General features: G+C 45.2%; 1 protein-coding gene across 2 annotated transcripts in view; it reads right to left on the bottom strand.

Annotated features, from left to right (window-relative positions):
• Positions 1 to 25,432, bottom strand: part of mpp7a (MAGUK p55 scaffold protein 7a) — a 165,517-nt gene that overhangs the window by 14,643 nt on the left and 125,442 nt on the right. For both annotated transcript variants that reach the window (XM_083995638.1, XM_083995639.1), the window contains exons 12-13: positions 10,503 to 10,673; positions 3,544 to 3,624 (exon numbers count right to left, since the gene is read on the bottom strand). In XM_083995638.1, the coding sequence (XP_083851764.1) occupies positions 3,544 to 3,624; positions 10,503 to 10,673 (252 nt within the window). The remainder of the gene's footprint in view (positions 1 to 3,543; positions 3,625 to 10,502; positions 10,674 to 25,432) is intronic.

Here is a 25,432-nt window from a genome sequence, read left to right as displayed (position 1 = left end):
AGAAAGAGAGAGAAAGAGGGCGATTACTCAAACCCAGACTGTCTGAGTCACCGCTGAGGCTGAAACCATCTGAACTGAGGCCTTATTAACATCGCTGGAAGTCTGAAACACGGCGCAACGGCGGGCCATGCCAACCCTTGTATATATTATTGTGTAATAGCGCCCATAAAATACACAACCTGTAGAGCTGCGGCACTAAACTCAGACACTTAACTGACATTCAGCAGAGGTTTAACTGTGTCTTATTAAAGTTTGTCTCTTGTAATGTGGCTGCAGGAACAGTCTGCAGGAACAGGAGCGCGTTAGCCGCCACAGTGTTAGCCGCCGCCGCTGCTGCAAGGAAGGTAATTGAGTTTGGGGGCAGCTCTCATTAACATCAAGTCTCTACATTTACTTGGCCGTAAACCATAAAGCTGTGCTGTAAAAAAAAAAAAAAAAAAGGGAGGGAGGGAGGGAGGAGGCGGCACGTGGAGAGAACTGGCGGATTTGTCGCTGGAGGCCAAGAGGTCGACTCACTGCAAAAACTCAATCTTTCCAAGAATATTTGTCTTATTTCTTGTCAAAATGTCTAATTTCTAGTCAAAACTCATCTCTTTTCACCTAAAATAAGACTCATCACCTAAAAAATAACTTGTTTTTAGATCATTTTCACTTGTTTCAAACAATTTTCACTTGAAATAAGTAGAAAAATCTGCCAGTGAAAGCAAGTTTTTTTTTGCTTGTACTAATAAGGAAGAAAAAGTCACACCACTAACAGATTTTTCTACTTATTTCAAGTGAAATATGCTTGAAAGAAGTAAAAAAGTGTCTAAAAACAAGCTACTTTTTAATGTGATGAGTCTTATTTTAAAGTATAATAAGATTTGTTTTGACTAGAAATGAAACATTTTGACTAGAAATAAGACAAATATTCTTGGTAAGATGTTTGAGTTTTTGCAGTGTGCTCGCACTCGGGCAACGCTTCAGAGGTCAGAGGGCAGAGGTGTACACCCGTCAGACACTCCGAGCAGCTCCAAAACAAACTATTAAACTTTTATCACCTGCAAACAAAACTGCCAAGTCTTGCCCCCGCCCTTCTCCCCCTCCACCTCCTCCTCCTCCTCTGGGTCTGTTCTCCCCGGCAGCATGTGTTGAGGCTGTGCCCTCGGAGTGGACCGCTGCCTCTGTTTTATACGGTCCAGGCTGATCCGCAGGGTTCATGGAAAACCAAATGGTGTGATTTATACGACGTGTCACTCGCTCGAGGAGGAGAGACGGCCGTAAATCCATCGGTCGGCGGAGAAGACACTTGAAGAAGATCAATGACTCTCTGTCATCGGGCCTTCAAGACAACGGTAGGAAAAACAGCAGAGGGCCAGATCGAGCAGCCGTGTCATCAGATAACATATACTTATACCTCCCGGTTTGTTTCGTGTGCGGAAACGTGTGCGAGGCGTTTGCCAGAACAGCCTCTCTCTCTCCGTACAGTATATACTCACACCAACACCATCCACCATGCATTATTTTGGCTTCGGCTTTGTGGCACAGAAAATAATTACAGTGCAACAAAAGAATGTGCATCCGTTCATTCTCGATTCATGGAAAATATCAGTCAGCTTGGACGGGAATCAAAATGTTTAACCCCCTTCTCTAATGGCTTATTGCAATGCTCCTTGAGTTTCTTATGACTGGTTTACATTTTACAGCGACAAGTAGAAAGAGAGAGAGAGAAAAGAGAAGAAAACCCAAGGCTTAACCGGGGCCACAAGCCGGTGGTCTCTCCCCAGCTCCGGTTTTCAAATTAACAAAAAGGGGTAATGCTTTTGGGCTTAATCCGAAACAACAGCAAGTGTTAAACACATCCATGTGTCCACTGGCAGCAATCAAACATCCAAAAGGAGGGAGATGAGATACTTTCCGAGTCTCTTTCCCTCTCAATGAGAGCCAGGACTTGTGCCATACGTCTTCTATATGGGTCAGAATCAAGACTGTCTGGGCTCTATTAAACAACACAGCATCACAGGTCACATTTGAGAGCAATTAACAAGCCTCGTGGAAAAGAAAAGAAAAAAGAAACACAGAAAAAAAGGCCCCACCGATGGGATTTTAATACCAGGGACATTTCAAGTGTCAGGCTCCGACTGGGACACATCCATTACGCCGCACGGCATGTAACAAACACGGCAATTAATATCAACGGACCTCATATTTCCTCAAAACTCGTGTCGCACTTTCCCCTTCCAGGCCCCAGATGGTAACGACACGAGCGCTAATGCCACTGCCGTGCTCGAGCGCACAAATCAGAAAGATTTATTGTCCCAACATGCGCTGGCTGTGTGGGACATCTCCGAGCTGCAAAAAAAAAAACTAAAAAATGCTGTTGGCAAAGGCGTGGAGAGCCAGTCGTTTGCAGGCAGCAGGGCTGGATGGCGTTCAGAGTTATGGCAGCCTGTCGTTAGGTCCGTAAAAGGAGAAAGAAGGGAGGCGACAGAGTGGGAGAAAGAAAGAAAGAAAGAGACAGAAAGAAAAGTGAGAAATAAATCGAGAGAGAGAAAAGGAGAAAGAGGTGCCAGTTTGTGAAGCAGTGGAATGGCATCTCTTCAGAGGTAGAAAAACGCCATTCCCTCCATCATTTGGAGCTTGTCAGGCGGCCTGTGAAAAGCTGACAATTACACAGGAGGAGAACCGGTCGGTGGCGGCCGGCCGGGCCTCCACAGCTCCAGAACCAGCACCAAAACCAGAACCACTAGGCCCAGATCTGAGTCTCATCATCGCTCCGGCTGCAACGAGCACGAGCACCGACCGACACACGCTGTGAAAGCTGCACTGGAACACGTCAGCTAAACATCCTTCACATAAAAGTGATTATTTTGATTTGTTGCTTAAAAACTCGTGGGGTGCGTTGGAGCGCGACGAGGCGGTGCAGTCTGAATCTGATCTGGCGTCTCGCGCGCTTACATTTCTCTGCGAATGTGTTTCCAATGTGTTTGTCTGGGTTGGACAGACATACGGACGAGGCGGACGGGCGAGAGGGAGGTGTGAGGAGCGCACGACACGACGCGAAGGCTGCAGCATCTGATCGAGGTCCTTCCTCCTCTCAACGCTCCATTTAACCTTCATGTTGTTTGCAGCTGGACGACACTGGACAAGACTCAATAAAATTACAAATCAGAGCTCAGAGTTATACTGTAGTTATAAAAGTTTCTGCTTCCCCCTTTTTTTCTGCAGTAAAAAGATTTTGAAAGTCGAGAAAAGTGTGGTTTCTAACTCGGGGCCCAGATCTGACCCTGGAGGCAAATTTGGGATAATTTGATTTCCTGACTTCATATAGTTTTAAAGTAGAATTTAAATGCTTTATACTTTATGTAAAATGCTCCCTATTGTTGTGTCAGGATCGATACATACTGTCATCAGTCGTTTTCTAATATTGTCTCCCAGGTTGGATCTCCAACATGTGGAGCAGCTCAGACTGCGTCTTCGTCCACATTGATCAATAAATCTAATATCTAATATCTAAAACTGTGATGAGGTAAAGCACACATGTTGTTTTGAGAGTGAACTCACGTGGGATGGTGACGCTGAAGTGCTGCGGGTCGGCGATCAGCAGCTTCCTCTTCAGCTCGTTCAGGCCGACACCTGTTGGTCCTACACAACAAAACACACAGAAACGTCACAAATCATGAGTCAATCATCACTTCCCTTGAACCAAACTGACTCTCAGCCACTGTTTAAGTGAGAAAGAACATGTTTTTGAATACAAATGATGCTTTTATGTAATTAAAATCATATTAAATATACAAAATAAATGCAAAACAGACGGTTAAGTGACAGAAGCAGAGGCAGCAGGTCGAGGCCGAGGAGGGAGCACAGGTCACCGTCCATAAACACTTCACATAATACGAGTGGACAGGATCTTCCAGTCAAACCCCTCCCCGCTCGGCACAAACACAAACCTCAGTTTATAACACAGACTCTGTGCAGGAGAACAACTCGGCTGACGTCATGCGGGACATTTGGAGGCACGGGAGACGTTAAATTAAACATTTTCACAGACTGAGATTGAGGTGAAATCAGTGAGCTATGAGGCCTTTAAACAAAAGGAAATGAGACATTTCATATTGTAAATCACAAGGATACGTCTGCAGCCGGTTTGAGATTGGACATTAGCAGCGTTATTTCCTCTACAGTGGGAGATTTGATTCTATTTTTACATGAGCTCGGTCGTCTTCTTCTCCTTTTACAGTGTTTTTGTTACGTATCATTAAATCAATTTACCACAGTGTGAATTTAATTTCATATTAAATTAAAACACAATCAAGCCGGTAAAAAAGCCTTTGGAGCAAAGATAATTGATTTAATATGACAAAGCTACAGGAACTCTATGGTTACACTCAGTTTTTTAACCGGTTCCTCTCTTTTGCTGCTCTTTGGCACAACATTAAACTTCCAATATGAGTTCAGAGCGAAGGCAAGAAGAGTCTCTTTTCCCGCACTGATGCAAGTCAGCTGGATTTTCCATCACATTCCCAGTGGGGAAACTGAGGCAGCGAGTGGGAGAGGAGGAGGAGGAGGCAGGAGAAACTATTGGAGTATTGACTATTGATGCATCTGCGGCTCCAGAGGCTGAGCATCCCTCTGGCACTCGGCTCAGCCCGACATGTGGAGATGGTAAAGTTCAATCAAAGTGAGGAAATAAATTCAATTTAGATATTAAGGAACAAAGAAAATTTGCAAAACTGGTTTGAACAAATATCTCATAAACCTATAGTAGGAGTTGATTTCATGCAAAATGCAGTTAGTGGATGTTTTTTTTTATTTTTATGTAACCTTGTTTAGACTGGATTTAATTTGATGGAAGTCGCTCTCTCCTCTTTTCCTCTTTTCCTGTTTTCCCTCCCTCCCTCTTTCTTCTTGGTGCTACATCATCATCCTGATTTGAACCGACTGGCATCGCCGTCATCGACCGACTGGACAAGAAATCAGTTTTTTTTTTTGTCGAGTTACAAGTGCAGGGCTGTGCGTTGCGTCTCAGTGTTTTACCACAGCTCTGCAGCGTGTGGACAGTTGGAGACGGTTGCTTGATCTGGGCTTGACATTCTTCGCATGCCTGACGTTCTGGGCAGGCACTACAATCGCATAGAACCCTATTGGAAATTCGTTTCTCCAGGCAAATGTGTTTAGCAGGCCGCTCGTCTAAAACAAATGGACAATGAGTTCACTCAGTGATGCGGATTAGGTGGAAAGAGAGAGAGAAAGAGAGAGAAGGAGGGGGGGAAAAACATATTTAAAAAAGACAAGCGCTGTGTTTTTATGAGAGAGAGCGGCTCCTGTTTCCTCTCTGTATGTGCAGCGAGCAGCGTGGTGGAGGTTGTGGAGTTGTGATGCACCGCTGGATAAATAGGTGTGGACAAGACTCTTTTCACTATAACCTCTGCTTCACACACCAATTCACACCCTGTGCCCTCCCTCTCCCTCCTTCCCTCCCTCTCTCCCTCTGCACCCACTAACACATGGTTTTGAGTCCTATTGTGCGACTGCTGTAAGTGATAAAAGCTGTTTCCTCAGAGCTCACACACACACAAGCTCAACTGTGAATTCAAAAGGACACACACGCAAAAAAAAAAAAAAAGAAATACCCCGACCTTCTCTTTAGAGGGACGGCACGAGGCATTCTGTGGTGAGAGTCTCGCATAAACAAGCACATGGCCAAGCGAAGACAGCAATCAATCTTGGCTCAGGGGGAGAGAGAGGAGAGGAGAGGAGAGAGAACCTGGGGGCCGAGGTTCTTGCTCGGGTGATTTATTAAGATGAGGAAATGGAGTTCATTTTGAATTTGTTTCGGGAGCTGGGAGGAATGCGGCGGCGCTGTTTGAACGAGGCCGTGGGCCCGTGTGGTGTTGTTGTAGGTGGCAGAGCGCGGCAGCGGCAACACAAGGCACCGCTGACCCTCCACTAAGGCCTGTTGGCTTCAGTCTGACTGACTGACGCCCCCCCGCTGCTCGTTAAAACCCATTTTCACCTTGTACATCGCTCCCTTGCTCGCCACTTGCGATATCAATGGAGCGTGGCAGCAGCCGTTCTTCAGAGCACCTCAGACGGCGATTAAAGCCGCTTCCAGCTGCACCGACAGCGGTGGCCCCGGCCCCCGGCCCCCGGCCCACCGGCCCACCGGCAGCCTTTTTACAAGCCGGAGCAGCCAGTTCCACCGTCTGACCTTCAACACGCCACCTCTTTGTGCATTGTTTGTTTTTAACAATGCACCAATACAACAGGCAACTTTATAAACTGAACGCCACAATAAAAAATACAAAAAAAGAGGCATAACCCCCCAATTTTCTGGACTAAGCCGCAGTATTTACATTATATTTATGTGTTTTCTTCCCTCTCCATCTGTCTCTTTTTCCTCTCTCTCTCTCTCTGGCCCTCGCGCTGCTTCTGGCCTTACCGATCGCTGTGCCAGTAAAAGTGTCAGACTTCATTACCACACTCATTAGAGAAGCTGCCTTTAATATCGCAAGCTTAAAGGGATAGTTCACCCAAGATTCAAATTTCCGTCCCTTCCTTGAGTTACGGGGGGGGTCCGCGCAGCAGTGTTTGTCCATATAATGGTTGTGAATGGATACCAACTTTCTTCGTCCAAAAAGACACACCAAAAAACATCCAAATACCTCCATGCTGCTCGTCTGTAATGTCCCTCTTGTATTGAAGCCCTGACATGAGAAATTGTCCCGAAAAAAATTAAATAAGTCTTTGTTTTAAGCTTGTTAGTAGCGGAAGCTCCCAGTGTCTCAGTTCACTGCTCTTCCTGTGTTCCTGTGACCGGCGGAACAATTTCTCATGTTGGGGCTTCAATACAAGAGGAACATTACAGACGAGCAGCATGGAGGTATTTTGATGTTTTTTGGTGTGTCTTTTTGGATGAAGAAAGTTGGTATCCATTCACAACCATTATATGGACAAATACTGCTGTGCGGACCCCCCCGTAACTCAGAAAAGGCACGGAGGACTCTGAAAATTCTCACAGCCCTTAGTCGACATGAGGGTGAGTAGATAATGAGTGAAATTTGAAATTTGGGTGAACTATCCCTTTAATAACTTCCAGGCCAAACGTGGAGCGCATCGCAGGCCGGTCTGTGCAGCGAGGTGAGGCCGAGGCCCGGGCGACGGGCGCTGTCCCGACCCGGCCTTCAACCTCCCACCCTGCCCCCTCATAGTATTACAGAGCTCCACTGCTGCCACCACATTTAAAAGACGACAGTGGTAAGTTAACCACCACCGATCCTTTACAATCTACTACATTTTCAACGGTCTTAATATAGAGTTCCACTTTTATATATTTGGATACCACATAAACATTGACCTAGGCATTAGTGCATTTGAAATATGTTCGGGCTAAACCCCAAAAACTGAAAAACGTTCAATTCATCAAAAAATCTTTCTGCGAGTTCAGTGGGTCAGGTTACACGGAAATGTGGAAATCAGCACACCATTTTGTCAAGTTAAATAATCTGATTTCTCTCAAAACCGCCGGTGGTTGGGTCAATCTGTTCTTGCAGTATGTAAAAGTATGTTTTTATTGGCTGTCTGGTGTTATAAAAAAGTATAAAAACCCCCAGATAAGCATCTTGATTTGTTTTTGAAACAGATCTCAGACTCCATTAAAATGCGAGAGGTGGGCAGCGGGTCATTCATTAGCTGGTACCGTGAACCTGTGCGACGACCACGTTAATGAAAAACGCCGTCAGGCTTCAAGAAGAGGAGGAGGAGGAGGAGGAGGGGGGTTGTTTGATATAAAAATAATACAGAAAGGGGGGTTTAGGCTGGAGCAGAGCGGAAAAAGTGCAGGACTGAAGCCAAGTCAGGCGCGGAGGCTTCGGTCCCGTCGGCACCAACGCAGACTTTCCTTCCTCTGCTCCGATACGATCTGCTCACAGAAGAGTCGTCATTTCAGACCAGAAGATGCTGCTGCTTCGTCTGTCTGAAATCAAATCATCTCCCCGCTGGTATTATTAAAAGTTCCAGTTGCATATTTATGGCAATCATTCATAAAAAAAAAACAGAGATTAGTCAGTGCTCTGACATTTGAAGGCTGAAGGGCCAAACATGAGCGGGACAGAAAGACAGTTCACTTCAATATTAATAAAGATGACTGCGGAGAGTAGATGATGCGTGAAAGCAATAAAAGAGATGATGAAAAGATGACATCACATAAAAACAAGTCTATTAAAGATGTGTTTTAAGAGGTGGTTTATAAGAAGTCACTGACTCTGTCTTATCTCCTCCTGCAGCTCGAAGAAAAACCACAAAAAAAAAAAACACCGCCACCTTTAGATTTAAACCTCGACAGCCAGAAGTTTTAAAGCTGTGAACTTATGCGGGTCACATTGGTTGTTGTTCTAGGTCTTCATGTGATCAGAAAAATCTTAAAATCATTTCAACACATGAGAGTTTAAGCGGTCAGAAAGCAGAGCGGCTGCGTTCTCCTCGGGCTGGACGCGGCAGGGGGCGATCTGCTGTTGTAAACTGCTGCAAATGATCAACGGCTGGAAGTGAAAGCGGTCTGATCGCAGGTCTGAAGCTGCTTTAAGAGCAGATACAGCTCCGAGGAGAGAGTTTTCTTTTCTTTTTGTTTCTCCCCCCTTTCTTTTTGAAAACACTTATATACTGAGGAATAACGTGTCCCTGAATAACAGAGCTGAGCAGCAGCAGCAGTCAGAGAGAGGAGAAGAGAGTTGGACAGAAAAGATTTCTAATAAGAAAAATCAAGAGACCCCGGGGAGAGGAGGCAGGAGAGAGAGAGGGGGGAGAAACATAAAGCAGATCTCTCCTTGGCCCTCCGCTTCGTTACGTCTGAAATTGTCCATAGGGTTGTCCTCCAAAATCCTGCAAGTTAATTGAACGTATTTACATTAGTGTGACAGGTGGGAGAGGCTCAGCATCCTCTGTGTGAGGCTGCGACACACTGGCAGGGAGAAGCAACGGTCGCTCGCTTAATTAGCAACGCGCCGTGATGAAGTCCATGCTCGGCGCGGCTCTGTGTTTAAGTGAACCGAGGCTCTGGTTAATCAGGCTGCGAACGCCGCTCTGCAGAGAGACACAGACAGGAACAGAGAGAGAGGCCTGCTCGTTGTTGCCAGTGGTTTTCATTTCTAGATCCGACTCAGAAATGCTTAAAAACTGCCGCTGGAAGATCTGAAATGAAAAGCTGAGGACAGACTTTTGGGTCCTTGCTGATGAATGGAAATAGATTGGAAGGAGTCGCGCTGAAGATTTTCTAAAGGGGGGAATGTTTTGTTCCATCTGTGTCAGATGAGACATTCTTGTCATTTTTTCGCTGCTACAAGTAACAAAACCTAAAAAGGAAAAAATGTGGAAAAGCCTCGAACTCCGCTCTCTGATGATGATGGCACAGTTGTGTGTGTCCCCTCCCTCCCCCTTTTAGGAATCCTGAGGTCTTTTATAACTGTTGCACCTGGACTGGCAGCGCTCGTCCTGCAGGAACTAGTAGAAGCCGCTAACTTCATTTCAAGACGTTGGCAGGTTGTGAAGCTCTTCTGGAGGCCGCCGTGACGCCCGCTGCTCCGGGCGAGTGTTAACAATCCCATCAGCTTGAAAAATTGGGGGCACATTGAGAGCGAGCGAAGGTGCCGTAAAGTAAATGAAAGTATTAAATGTGACTGATTATTATGAGGTCTGCTGCTGCGTCGATTCCCTATATTTGAGGAGTGCTGTGTGACCGAATGGATGGGGGTCATGGGAGGGCAAGAAGGCCGGGGGGGGGGGAGCTCTGAGTCTGAGTCATGCAGCTCATTTCTGTGATGTGTATCTGTCACCACGCTGGAAGGTGAGAATCTTTATTAAAGGGATAGTTCACCCAAAATTCAAATTTCAATTTTTTCTCTGAGTTACGTTGGGGGGGGGGTCCGTGCAGCAGTATTTGTCCATATAATGGTTGTGAATGGATACCAACTTTCTCCGTCCAAAAAGACACACCAAAAAACATCCAAATACCTCCATAGTGCTCGTCTGTAATGTCCCTCTTGTATTGAAGCCCCGATATGAGAAATCGTTCTGCCGGATTTGCACTGACACAGGAAGAGCAGTGAACTGAGACACTGGGAGCTTCCGCTACAAACAAGCTTAAAATATAGACTTATTTAATTTTTTTCGGAACAATTTCTCATGTTGGGGCTTCAATACAAGAAGGACATAACAGACGAGCAGTATGGAGGTATTTGGATGTTTTTTGGTGTGTCTTTTTGGACGAAGATAGTTGGTATCCATTCACAACGTAACACATTCGTAACTCAGAGAAGGAACGGAGGACTCTGAAAATTCCCACAGCTCTTATTAGGCGACATGAGGGTGAAATTTGAAGTGAAATTTGAATTTTGGGTGAACTATCCCTTTAAAATCTACGCTGCTCGCCGTGCCAGGTCTCCCAGAAACAGAGCTGCACTGCGAGACCAAAACAAAAAGCGTATGATGATGATGATGAGGTTATAAAGTCGTCTATTACTCACCCACGAGGACCACCAGCCGGTGCCGGCCGCCGCTCGGCCTTCGGTACGCCGTCACCTCCTCGTACGTGGGCACGTCGGCCATGTCGTACATCTCGCTCTTCTTGCACTCGTACATGGACTTGTTGGTCTTCTTGTCTCTGCGGCTCAGACGGAAGCTTCTCCTGAACCCGGCTGCAGGTCGAGAGAAACACATTAATACACACATACATACATGCATTGCACATTTATTATACACAAAAAGAAAGAAGTACATCTCAGCATGAGGGTGCGTGATGATTTCCAACGCTGACTGTACTGTATGTAGCCTTTACACATAAGTCTGCAGCTGTGCGATTGGATTTATGGTGGTTTCAGCGTCTTGGCAAACACCTCCACTCAGCTCCGTGTCCAATACCTAATATTGTATTGTGCAGCTCAGTTTTATGACAGCTATCTTTGCTGTAGGTGAAAGAAGTACCGCCTCGCGCCCGGCCAAACAGTTTCCCTGGATATCACCCTCAAACACTTTATTCACATTTTCCCCCGGTGACATGTAATGGAGGTTTTTTTTCTCCTTCTTCTTGTGTGTGTGTGTGTGTGTGGTTGTCTCAGCTACAGAGAAGAAAGAGTGTTGCTGCTTGCTGTTTTAATAAAGTCAGACCCGACTCATCTCTAGTCTGTGCTTCTGCAAAGTTCATCATGAGAAACAGAAGAAGACGCAAAGTTTCTTTCTTATCATGTAATCGTATGAAATTACCGCCGCGTCGCTTAATGGCTGTTCACAGAAACTGTCAGGCTATGATTTGCACTTCATTCCCATTGCAATTTTAGACAGTGACAGGGTGAGTGTGTGTGTGTGTGTGTGTCTGTGTGTGTATGTATGTGGAGAACCGTTTCCTCATGTGCACGGGACACTTTACAACACTTGTCATCTCCGATTGGTTTATGGTGTGTGCCCCGTCCTCAGAGCGGCTCCTTAACAAAACCGACATACCGAGGGAGAGCGCGCACGCCTGGATCTGATGATCTGCAGCAGCATCGAGAGGAGGAGGAGGAGGAGGAGGAGGAGGAGGAGGAGGAGGAGCTCGGCCCCTAATTTGAGGACTACGGTTTCATATCTATGACAGATGTTGGTCGAGACTTTAAAAAAAAAAAAAAATTAAGAAAAAAAAAAGAATGCAGGATGTCTCATATCCTATTTCTGCACTGGGTCACGGTTGTTTTCAGGTTTCTCTCTCTCTCTCTGTCTTTTTTTTTTTGTCATCATTTCACTTAATCAGTAATTAATGAACTCGAAAAAAAAAAGAAAAAAGACGATGTGGGACGCCAGAGTGAGATTAAGGCAGCATGAAAATTATGGACTGAGAGGAGAATCAGGAGTTGACACGACTCCTGATACCTCCCTCCTCCCCCCTCCCCTTCCTTTCCTCCTCATCTCTTAATACTTTCCACAACATTTTCAAACCACTGCGGAGCGGAGCAGACATGCAGCACACAGAGAGAGAGTCTGCATTCTTCTCTTCTGCTTGTTCTTTTCCAAACAGTCTCTTAATAATAAGCGACAGAGCGACGGGCCTGTGATGAGTTATAAATGAAACACACTGTAAGTCATGGGCGCACAATAATAATAATGATAATAATAAATAATAATAATGATAATAATGTTTTTGCATGGGACCTGTGTGTATGTACGAGTCTGCTGCATCTAATGTTACACTGAACATTTAGGGCAGACTTTGTTCCACTGTGGGCAAAGCTGTGGCTTACGTTGTCTGTGCCATTCCCCCTGTGGTTAATCCACTCATTCAGCACCCGCAGCCCCCCCTCCCCCTCCCCAATACCTCCAACCTCCCACCTCCTATTATATATATAATATTAGCCTCTGCCACACAGTGGAAAGCCAACGCCACTCATCTGCATTTCTCCTGTAAAGATATCAAACTGTAACCAATATCCACAGGGGTTAACATCATTACAATAAACAGAGAGAGTATGATGTTAATGATATCCCGCTGAAAGCCCAACGACCAACGACCGCCGCTGCGCTCGCACATTTATCATGATATAAACACAACACTGCTGCCTAATTGGGCCTTAAAAAGTAATACTATCAAACTCATTAATTCTGTCTGTCTCTCTCTGATTCTTTCCACGCTGGACTGGAGGCAGGTGCAGGTGCAGCGGCGGCGGCTCGGTGATCCGGTATCCCCTCTTTCAGATTCTCTGAAACCCTCCTGGGCAGTTTCATCCAAATATTGGAAACAATAGCAAACCGATGTGGTTTCCTGATGGCGGCAGCACACGGCTGAGTGTTATCAGAGCAGCAGCAGCGTCCCCTCTCCCTCCATCTCTAAACCACTCATCTCGACTCAGCTCTACGTAGACGCTGGGAAAACACTGCTGCATGTGCACGTTGCAGCAGGCTGATCCCATGTTCGATTCCTCTTCATTATAATAAGTTTTAGTTTTGCAGAAATCACCACTGTGACGTCACTGTCTCCACATGCAGCTGCAAAGATGGTTTAACATGTATTTATATCTCTTTATCTCATACACAGCTACTGTATGGTGAAAGGAGCCAGCTTTATGTTTGATTGGTTGATTTGTTTATTTAAAGGGATAGTTCAACATTTTGGCAAATTGGCCCATTGCCATAATCCCTATAGTCATAGCAGTAGGTTCGTTACCTTTAATTGTCGGTGCAAGCTATTTTTAGAACGGCGGAGCAGAGCCGCGAGCTACTCAGAGCTACGCTACGGAGGCTCATGGGATTTCTTGGTTTCCCTCATCAAACTCACCAAATACACAATCCAACAACTCCACAACGCTCTGGTGGACAAGTTGTGACCTGCACATTCACCACGTTATGAGATAATAACACAACGTTACCAGACAGAGTTGTTTTAGAGGGAAATACAGAGAGTGCTTGCCGAAAAACTGCCCCCAACGGGAATGCGCATCAGTGGTTTTGCATGAATTTACCTCTAAAACAACTCTGTCTGTAACGTTCTGTTATTATTTCATAGCGTGGTGAATGTGCAGGTCACAACTTGTCCACCAGAGCGTTTTGGAGTTGTTGGATTGTGTATTTGATGAGTCTGATGAGGGAAACCAAGAAAACCAGTGGGCTACTAGCGATAATTCTCAGCCTAAACCCGGCCAAAAAGAAAAAATGAATTTGTCTTTCGCAGCGACCGGCGACTACGTATTTACTGCGGTATGTTTTGATGTTTTTGTTGGTCAGGTAACTCCGTCCCCGGCCCCTGGAGGGACCGGTTCTCAGCTCTAGACCAGACACGCGCTACTCGGAAAAACCATAAATAAATAAAAGCCTCCTGCATCAGTTGGCTGCAGCCCATCCCTCCACCGTCTCTTCTCCGACCCGGTTTTGACGGCGGGGATGGAAATTAATTTGATCCAGAATTAAGGAATGATTCCCGTCTTGTTCAAATGAAGAAGGTCTGCGTGTTTGTCATGAGAAGCCTCAGCTATGTTGGAACGCCGACATGTTTGTCACAGGACGATCCGATCCGAGCAATGATGAGGGAGTTACGAGTAGAAAAGGAATGTTATGATGATGATCCGTGTGGCACAGAGACCCGGTGCCTCCCTCTAACGGCCTGACAGGTCGAAATCTAATTTGTTGACAATAGCTCTGTTTTGAATTTCCCTGGAATGAGAGCGGAGCAGTGGCAGCGCCTTGGAGTGTTTTTCTGCAGAGGAACGCTGTGTGTGTGTCTGTGTGTGTGTCAGGGGACGTGGAGTTAAAGTTTCCTTGCTTTAGTCTCACACACACATGCACACACACACACGCACCTCATAATGGTGTGCACCAGGCCGTGACTGGGTAATTGCCAGAACTGCAACCGAAAACGTGTACGCACGCACACACGCATCGGGCATGCACATACACATACACACACACACAGACACTTTCTGATTCATTTCAGTGAAACAGAAACATGAAAAAAAGAAGAGGAGGAAAAAAAAAGAAGAGATGAGCATATTTAACACAGTGTAAACACAAGCTGTGACTGCACACACACACACACATACACATGCATACACACATACAGACACACAATTGCTTGGAAGTCACCAGCAGTCCTAGTCCAAGCCCATTTTCCAGTGTGATAATATCTTACAGCCACGTAGGAAATTCAGCGTGTGCGTAAAGAAAGCGCCCGGAGGCCTCGGCAAACTGTGACTACACACACACACACACACACACACACACTGCCGCTGCCCACTCGGACACCAACATCCTGTAAATTACTACTACGACCCCACATCTGTTAAAAAAAAGAAGAAACGGCTGCAACTGTTGAAAAAGAAAAGAAAAGAAAAGCAAAGTACAGTAAGACGAATGTTCATAAAAAAAACAAAAAACAGATGACTCAAAAAAGGACTCGATCTGGTCGTGCGTTTTGCCAGTGGATGTCTGAAAGAGGAGAAGCCTGAGAACAATACAAGCGTCAGGTCTTCCAGACGTCACGCGTGGGCGCTCGCGAGGATGACAACACAGGAGAGGGATAAAAAATGACTGTTTCTCCCCCTCCTCCAATCAAACTTCACTCTGCACGGGGAGGAAGTGCGGGGAAGCTGCTGCTGCAGGCCGGGGGCTCGGTCCAACCACCTGTTGCGATGTGAAGGCCCCAAGCTGCTGCTGCGATGCCATCCCAGCTCTTCTAGCTCCTCTCTCCTCGAGGGGGGGGGTGAGGGGGCTAATGGAGACGATATCTATGGAATTAACCAGGCATGGCAGCTGGGGATTAAGTGAGTATTTCACCCTCGGCTCGATGCCGCACGCTGCGGTTTGACGCTGTAACACTAAGTCCCATTCGTGGGCACCGAATGTGGGAAGCATTACCGGCTCTCTCGGCCTCATTATGCGTGCCCATTACTGGCTCGGGTTGGAAGGGATGAGGAAAGCTCATGGTCGGGTTTGGGGGGAGAGTTAGGGTGGTGGAGGAGGAGGATGCTTTCCACACTGTCAGCCATTATTACACCGACAGCGAAGAAGAGGAAGAAGAGGCATGACGTCTGTCCGATTTCCAATTTCTCCGACCATACATTTCTATATTTTTGCTTCCGTTAGTCAGACTTCCCATTTCTCCAACAACCCAAAAGTCAGACTTCCCATTTCTCCGACCATACATTTCTATATTCTTGCGTCCATTATAGTCTGACCTCCCATTTCCTCGATTTAAAGGACAATTCCGGGCAAATTCAACTCAGGGCTGTATTTTCCTAACATTTTTGGTCTAAAAGAAGGAATCTGAAGATTTTCAGTTTAATTGCTCGTGGATTTGCGGTAGTTGTGTCTGTCCCCGCATCGCCACAGCAGCGATGAATGGAAGCGGATGCAAACATGTCGGCTTGCCTATAAGCAGCGGAACTTGCATCCGCTTCCATTCATCGCTGCCGTGTCGATGCGGGGACAGACACAACTACCGCAAAACAGATGACTCAAAAAGGACTCTGGTCGTGCGTTTGCCAGTGGATGTCTGAAAGAGGAGAAGCCTGAGAACAATTAAACAACAATTAAACTGAAAATCTTCAGATTCCTTCTTTTAGACCTAAAATGTTAGGAAAATACAGCCCCGAGTTGAATTTTCCCAGAATTGTCCTTTAAGTATGCCCGGTGTTCCGACTCCTAGTAATTACGACAGTGTTTTAGCCCGACTAATCCGGCCCAGAAGCAGGATAGGAGAACATACATATTGACTGAGATATCAATTGTATTTTGACGGCGCCACAGTCTAGTCAAAAGCGCGTATGGTCCAGCTCCTGTTCATGCATTTTTCATTAAAGGGACAACGAGGAGTTTTGGAAAAGCGAAGCGTTTTCACCCTACATTTATGAGCCTCCGTGCGCACCGTACATTTCTTTGACCGGCGCAAGACAGACTCATGTTTTCATTCATCAAGAATTAAAGTCAGAGGTTCGAAGACGATCACATAACCGTCGTAGTTCCGACCATAAACGACGATTCGGTGGCGTGCCAAGAGTCAGTGAAACAAAATTTCGTTCTATGCACACTGTGTATTTTGAATGACAATAAAGTACCTATTCTATGTTATTCTCATGACTCGCCACGAAACCGAAAATTTCTGCCACCACTAATAGCCTAATAACAAAATAATGATAGAGACAAAACAATATATTTATCGAAAATGGGCCCATTAACAAGTGTGGGTAGCGTAGATTCATCCACATTAACGTGAAACTTTTTTATAACCAAATAGAAACTCCTCATTGTCCCTTTAAGACATGTGTAATAAACACAAAGTCTCGGCATCCGAAGGAGGCGATGCGTTTTCAATCGCACACTTTGACGCCGCTTGTTGAAGATTTAATCCAGGAAAAAAAGGCTTATAAACATGGTCCAAAACGGCTCCATAATATGCACAAAAATCCAAGAGAAACAAAAGTTAACTAAAAAATTAACTAAACAGCAGCAAGTGGTCAAAATTGTTGTTTTACGCATGCCTTGGAGCTCTCCCACGTTGGTTTGTGGATGAAAGCCGCGAGTGCTACGCATCGCTATATTCTGGGGTTTATAGTCGGAATTCTGGGTGGTCGGATTTAGCCATGGTCGTAATATAAAGGGATTATTTTGGTCGGGCAGTCGGCCCAATGGGTGTAGAAAAGTTGGATTAATGGGTAGTCGGAGAGATGGGCGGTCGGACTGACGTACTGTATGCTCCCCGCAGGAAGAAGAGCAGGCGGCTGCAGCTCATAATCGACAAAAACACAACAGTTTGCACAAGGAGGCGCGGTCGATCGTCAAAGTCGTGTAGGTCGAGATGAGAAGAGGAGGAGGAGGAAGACATGGGAGAGGAGTATAAGTGGAGGAGATGAAGAAGAAGGAGAGGAGGAAGTGGACATATCCAGACATGAGTGTGTCCTTCAGATGCTCCCTCCCTCCACACACACAACTGCTAAAAAGGCATCTGTGAATGTGATCATCATGCTGCAGTAGTAAAGTGGACTCCACGGCTGATCTCGGGATATTTGATTGTATAAAGAGTCTAAATGTTTCCGGCAGCAACACACACACACACATACAAACACACACCCACACCTATATCCAGCCCTTTGGCCTGTTTCAATCAGCCCATGTGCTTCACCTCCCCGCTAATAAACACAACACAACCGCTGGTGTGACACTTGAAATACGTCCGTGTATAGCAATCAGCGGCGGCGGCGGTGAAGTCGTTAGTGTTATCTGGGGGGAACACACTCGGGGAAGTATTTTCCATGGCCGTCGCACAAAGCGTTTTGGAAAGTGGCACCTAACCCGAGTGTTACTGGCTCGTACGGTGAAATAATGCTCTAGAACCTCTGGCTGCGAGACGTCCATTTGTGTCGAGTGCTATTTGTTTTTCCCCTCCGTCTTTATCCCCACAGCTCTTTGGGCTCAGGAATGTCTCGTCTCAAAAACGATGCCTGATGCCTTATGTGTTGGCAAAAAAAAAAAAAAAAGAAAGAAGAAAGAAAGAAAGAAATGCACTGCAATGCACTGCACGCACACATACACACACATACACGAGTACCTCTGCTTCTACTGGAAGTCCTTGAAGCCACTATCAACATGCCAAAAGGGGCCGACGTGCGCCAGAAGTAATGAGGCTAAATGCCTGCTTTCCTGTTTGTCTCATCAGTCTGATGTTCAGACGGAGAAGATGCTCTACAACAAAACCGCAGTGAGGAAATTCCACCTCCCTTTTCCAACTCTTTAAACAACTAGAACGGTTGGTTACCAAGCTAATAAAAACACACCTGTCCCAGCCAACGACATTTACCTGTATTAACTGTGTCCAAACGCTGGCTGCCCATTAAGACACATATCATCTTATAAACTAAGTTTCCTCTCGGCCCTGGACCCGGATTTGGAGGGAAAAACCTCCCTAATCCCAATGTACTGGCTCCGGTACATCCGCCGCTATTGAACCTGGAACCTGCATCTTTAAAAAAAAACGCTGTTTAAACACAGTTTATTTCAGTTTGTGACACTTTTCCATTTGTTCCATAATGGGAGTGCGAGAGGCTAATGGATTTCACAGCCCCACTTTGTTCAGCTTTAACTGATTTGCAGCATCTTGCCATGCATCCATCCATCCATCCATCCCATCTCAGTGCAGGTGAAAGGATTGGACTGGAAAACATAACTCAAACAAAGATAAATCTCTCTTTGGACGCAAATGAAGAGATGAAAATCTTTATCCACTGTTTTTCTAGAGAGGTTTGATAAGGAGGCATCATGGGACAGACCGCTGTTTGCCTCCTCTAGTTTCATTCTCTCGTCTGCTGGCTCTAAAATCAAGTAACATCTGAGCACAGGAATCTGCTCGCCCCCGAGTAGCGCTCGAGGATCGCTTTTGGCAACCGACCTTACAGACGTTGCATCACTGAGAGAAGCATGAAGGGAAAACAAACCAAAATCTAAGGACAACAACTGCCTACCCACCCCCCTTCCCTCTCTCCCTCCCTCCCACCGCCTCCTCTATTTCCCCATGCAACCTCAGTAGCATTGCAAAAGCATCTGTAAGTTCTAGGATTTCAAACTTTTAGGGACGGGCCAACTTTAAATCATACAACCACATCCAACAGGCAGAAAAGCCATGCAGCAAGTACTCTCATAGAGAAGATGTTATTATAACTCACAGCTTTTTTTTCTTCTCCTCCTCCTGAGGTTCTCTCATTTCACTTAAACCTCATTCGAAAGCTGCTGGAGTCCAAAAAGGCTGCTAACCCCCGCTACAGTCAGTGCTGGATGTTGTTTGGGTACCGAGGAGGAAGAGGAGAGGCTGAGGTCATTGACCTAACAGGGGAGGCAGGGTGACGGTGAGGGCAAGCCCGAAGGGGACAGAGACGGGTGGAAAAAACTAACTCGGACTGGTGTTTGGCAAAGTTCGGCTCTGGGAAGTGACCGTGATTGAGCTTGGCAGACATGGCTCAAACTTCGTATTTATAAACTCATGTGTGCACTGGATATCCCGTGAAATCTGGAGTCTAAATGTGTGTGTAGTGTGTGCACGGAGAGGTCTGAGGCCGGTTCACCCCTTGACCTCAACAGCTGAATATAGCCTGAAAAGGGAGAGAGAGAGAGATACAAACTGAGGATTTGTGTTCGGGCCAATTACGATGGCCTGTGGTCCTGCAGAAGGACGAAGCCTTATGATTTGTCGGGGGAAAATGACAGTGGTAATAAAAACACGATGGGGAACATTTTCTGTACAAGACAGAGAATTGGAAGCAGCTCTCTGGAAAGGAGCTGCTGAACCAAACCGGGCCACGGTAATTGTCATTAAGTCAGAACCGGGACCACATCAACGGGGCCGAAGCCTCGGCCGGACCTCCAGAACAAAGCGTGGAAAACAAGCCGTCCTTTTAACCCAAATCCATCCAGAACCATTCTCAGAGATGTCCTCAGACCCACAGCAGAGGCAGAACAGGATAACTACTACATTCTGCAAATCCATGACAGGATCTGCCAGTGCACTCACGCTGTCAGCAAAAGAGCAGAAATAGCACAATGTAGGCTAGTGTTCCACTACAAAATTACTCTTTGTGTGTTTTTACATGGGAATCCAAGTTGAATCAGTTGTACCAAAAACACTCTGGGATTTAAGAGAACATGTCAAGAGGTTTATGAAAAGCAGAAAAACTATTTCAGCGTGTAACATGGCACAGACAATAAATGTTAATCTACGGAGGAAAGAGTTCGAGGAAACATTAACACATGGAAATCTAACACAATCTTTGTCACTGTCTTCACTGTTTATGCGTCAGTGAGGCAGCAGCAGCGTCGGGAGGGAGGGAGGAAGGGGCAGGGGGAAAGAGGAGGAGGAGGAAAAAGGAAAGAGAAGAAGACAACGTCTCTCACCTAGGTGGAGTCCACCATTATAGTCGGCATCCTCTGGTGACGAGAAGAAGGAGGAGGAGGAGGAGGAAGGAAAGAGAGAAAGAAAGAAAGAAAGAAGCCAGAAGAGGCAGAACATCACATTAAAGAAAACAGAAACTACACCTTTACCCAAGACATCCATGACAATAACACACAGGTACAGTTCATTAGTACTCAGCTAGTTTGGGTTAATCATGTCCAGATTGTGGAGACACAGCCAGTGATGCAGTGCAATAACCTTTAAAATAGAATAAAATAGAATAAAAATCATCTTAATCCGGGTTAATCTGGGTTTACGTCCACTACATCACTGGCCGCTGCTCTCTCTATGAATTATTTATTATTATGAATGAGTTGGGCAGGTGCGATATTACTGCAGGGGGCGCGTGTGAAGGGATGATTCTCCAGACAACGTCCACTCTAATGGAAATGACAAGTTTAGCTGGAGAGAGATGAAGCTTTTCGTATATACGATGCGAGGAGAGAGAGAGGAGAGCCAATGGGCTGCAAAACGCTCCAAAACTCTCCGGGAGAGATTGAACGTGACGTCCGATGTTTCCCCCCCTTAAGAGCGATTAGCTTTGACATGAGAAGACAGGCCAAATGAAAACAGGAAGGATGGGGAGCAGAGGTGAGAGGTAGACCTTTCATTTCATTACAACACAAGGATTATGGAGAGGGGGGAAACTGGTCACCAAGGGTTTTACTGCGCATTGAAAAACGCCCTCGGCCGTCAGTAAAAGCCCTATCCAGCTGGGGAGATGTGAGACAAGTAAGTACCTTCGATCTCCTCGGCTGTGAATGCGATAGTAAGCGAGGGAATGGAAATGAGTCACAGTTAAAAAAGAGAGAAGATGTCGGATTATATATAAAAACGTACGTTAAAGGGAGGTGAGAGAATAAGAAGAGGAAACCTACCAAACTCTACGGCCACATCGTCTTAGAAAAGCAAAACAAAAGACAAGAGAAGAGTTAAGATCTTGATTCATTATCTGTCTATATAATAAATAATAAACTCATAATAATAATAATAATAACACATTGACGCGAGATGAGACGTTTAATGTACAAAACTGAAACAGCTTCAGTTTGTAAGGCTCTACAGTTACTACTACTGTCTCTACAGGTACGACGACTACGTTAAGAAATAACTCAAGGGTCCATCACTGGAGCTTTCAGCCACATCTCACAGTCTTCATCACAGCTCAGTTAGCAGGGGAGGTCGTAATCTAACTAGATGATGAAGACCGTGACAGGCTGTTAAAGGGATAGTTCAACATTTTGGCAAATTGGCCCATTGCCATAATCCCTATAGTCATAGCAGTAGGTTCGTTACCTTTATTTGCCGGTGCAAGCTGTTTTTAGAACGGCGGAGCAGAGCCGTGAGCTGCTCAGAGCTACAGAGGCTCATGGGATTTCTTGGTTTCCCTCATCAAACTCATCAAATACACAATCCAACAACTCCAAAACTGAGTTGTTTTAGAGGTAAATGCAGAGACTGCTTGATGAAAAACTACCCCCGATGGGAACGTGCATCAGTGGTTTTGCATGAATCTTCCTCTAAAACAACTCTGTCTGGTAAAGTTCTGTTATCATCTCATAGCGTGGTGAATGTGCAGGTCACAACTTGTCCACCAGAGCGTTGTGGAGTTGTTGGATTGTGTATTTGATGAGTTTGATGAGAGAAACCAAGAAATCCCATGAGCCTCCGTAGCGTAGCTCTGAGCAGCTTGCGGCTCTGCTCCGCCGTTCTAAAAACAGCTTGCACCGACAATTAAAGGTAACGAACCTACTCCTAACACTATAGGGATTATGGCAATGGGCCAATTTGCCAAAATGCTGAACTATCCCTTTAAAGCTTTGAAAAAAAAGCCAATAAGACGACCTTGAGTTTTTTGTTGAACTATGAGAATCGACTTCATCACACTCTCTACTAAATTAATATTTCTACTTCAGATACACAAACACATCTGTATATTTGTTACCTAGTGAGACAATGTCTGTGGTGAAAGTCAGCGGTTCGTCTGATGCTGAGGCTTCACAGAGAGAGACACATTTACAGTAGATTAAAAAAAAAAAAAAAACTCAAGACAGGCTCCTAAATATGGAAATAAAGCTCAACGACTCACAGTGACCTAGAGGGGAATGTATTTCACAGGAGTGCACTTCACTCAAAGATGTGAAAGTGTTTGAAATGAGCCCAGATGTTGGAGGATGCCATCCAAACAGCTACAACATGATGGTTTCAAAATGGTAGCTGAGATATGGTGTGTATGTGTGTGCATGTGTGTGTGTACGTTTCAAGATGGCGTTGAACATTTGGAGGCACTTATAGATGCTTCCTCCCCTTCACGTGTTCCCATTCTGGCCAAACAAGGTTAAATCAAAACATACATAACACCGTCTAACACGGCGCGGGCCGGGGGCTCGCCGCCTCGGTCGAGCATTCATTTCCCAGAGCGCACTGCAGCTCGGAGGGAGATGTTGCATCACGGTCGGAGGAGTTAATGACTAGCCAAAACAGCCAGTCAGGACCAATCAGCGCCGAGGCCGTTTTCCGTGCTATAGGAAGGTCTGGAGGCGATTGTTCTGACGCGCTGAGACGAACGCGTCCGCCCTTTATCTGACATCTTGTTTCACATGTTAGGCCCTGACGTTGCCCTTCGCCTGTTGTACAGTAATGTGACGTTTTAAGTTGAACCAGCACCTAGACCACGAAGGTATTTAGACTTGAAAGAGAAAACAACACACACACCGTTATGACAGTGATAAAGCTATCTAAAGTGCGGCCCCACATTACACAGTGAGTGGAAGACTTTCATCTGGTGCCTATCTGCCAGAGGAACGGCTCTCAGGGCCTAATGGCCTTGTTGCACACCCACATTCCCACATTCCCAGTCTAATGAAACACCCTGCGATAACGCTGCTGCTGCTGCTGCTGCAGAATGTAAATCGACAGGACAACGTCTGTATCTCACTGCCATTTTTTTTTTCCGGAGCCGTGAGAACGGCGCTGAAGTCACGATCCGATGCGAGCACATGTTGTTGTGTGTGTGCACTGCAGCAGCACCAAGCCTGTTATTTACTGAACGAGCAACGAGCGCTGTATGGGAGCGATGGCCGCCCATGGGCTGCGGCTGCCAACTTTTTCGCAGACACCGTGAAAGTCAGCCGGTCCACCAGCAGTCACACTAACCAGCCCGACTGACTGACTGGAGAACCCCAACTAAACATTAGTAGCCTATATTTGTAAATTGGGTCTTGGCATCCTTGTTGTGTAGTGATTCAATGTAGGAGCTGGTAATATATGCACTGCAAAAACTCAAATATCTTATCTATAAGAATTTTTTGTCTTATTTCTAGTCAAAATGTCATTTCTAGTCAAAACAAATCTCATTATTCTTAAAATAAGACTCATCACATTTAAAAAATTGCTTGTTTTTAGACACTTTTTACTTCTTTCAAGCAGATTTTCACTTGAAATAATCTGATAGTGGAGCATGTTGTTCTTCCTTATTACGAGCACAAAAAACTTCCTTTCACTGGCAGATTTTTCTACTTATTTCAAGTGAAAATTTGTTTGAAACAAGTGAAAATGATCTAAAAACAAGTTAATATTTAGGTGATGAGTCTTATTTTAAGTGGAAAGAGTTTAGTTTTGACTAGAAATGAGACATTTTGACAAGAAATAAGACAAATATTCTTGGTAAGATTTTGAGTTTTTGCAGTGTGTGTTTTCTGTATGTAGCCTATTTTTGTTTTTATGTATTAATGTGTTGTGTGTTAAATAATGGTTTGTATTTGTCATTTATTAAGATGAAAAGACCCCAGGAAGAATAGCTGCTGCCTGCGTGGCAAAAGCTAATGGGGATCTAAATGAACAAAACAAAACAAAACAAAACTCCTCACCCTGGATGGGGACACATGTGGATCATGTATCGACCACATACCAGAGTTTTACCACAGAGGATGACAGAGAGGGTGAGACGAGGAGAGAGGATGAGTTTGTTTAAGCAGGATTCAGGATCAGTTTTTATGTCTTTATTCTCATTATTGTAAAAAATAGAAATTCACCTTTACTCTGTTGGACGCTGCACTGCACTTGGTTTTATTCAGAGCTTTGTGGATTAAACCAGCGCAGCTAGAAAATCTGTCATTGATCTCCTTAAATTGGATGAGGAGACAGCGGAGTTGACCCCCCAGTCAGCGCTCTGTGAGTTACGAGCTGATGTCACCCTCGCGGTTCGCCAGCGTGCAGATGGCCTTCTCCTTCTGCAGAACTGGACTCTGTCACTTTCTCTTTCATTCTGCATGTGTCTCCTCATTTTTCTTTTCTTTTTTCTTTTTCAAACAACCAACATGAGACCAGTGGAATTTTCCAGATGACACAGGATGAGATCTTTGTCATTCGTCGCTCTCTGGCCTTTAAAAGCAGAGCTGATTATTCAAAGTCGGGGTGAGGACGTGAGAGAGAGAGAGGACAGAAGACAGAAGAGCTGGTCTGAATTAAAGAGTTGATTTTATGTATCAGAGTCAAGTCAACACTGGGACACAGAACCAAGATGCAGAGAGTTTTAATGTGTCGGGAGAAGATAAAAACCTGGAGGTGGGTGGTCTCTGACGGGTTATCAGGCTCTACCCTTTCAAAATAAAATGCCACTTTTCTCCTTCTGCACCCGCCTTGCACTGCAAAAACTCAAATATCTTACCAAGAAAATGTGTCTTATTTCTAGTCAAAACAAATCTCATTATACTTAAAATAAGACTCATCACATAAAAAGTAGCTTGTTTTTAGACACTTTTTACTTCTTTCAAGCATATTTTCACCTGAAATAAGTAGAAAAAAATGATAGTGGAGCAAGTTTTTCTTCCTTATTACAAGCAGAAAAAACTTTTTCTACTTATTTCAAGTGAAAATTTGTTTGAAACAAGTGAAAATGGTCTAAAAACAAGTTAATTTTTAGGTGATGCATCTTATTTTAAGTTGAAAGAGATTAGTTTTGACTAGAAATTAGACATTTTGACAAGAAATAAAACAAAT

This window comes from Trachurus trachurus (genome assembly GCF_905171665.1).
Source record: "Trachurus trachurus genome assembly, chromosome: 20".
NCBI lineage: Eukaryota > Metazoa > Chordata > Actinopteri > Carangiformes > Carangidae > Trachurus > Trachurus trachurus.
This window is presented reverse-complemented; position numbering and strand designations above follow the sequence as displayed.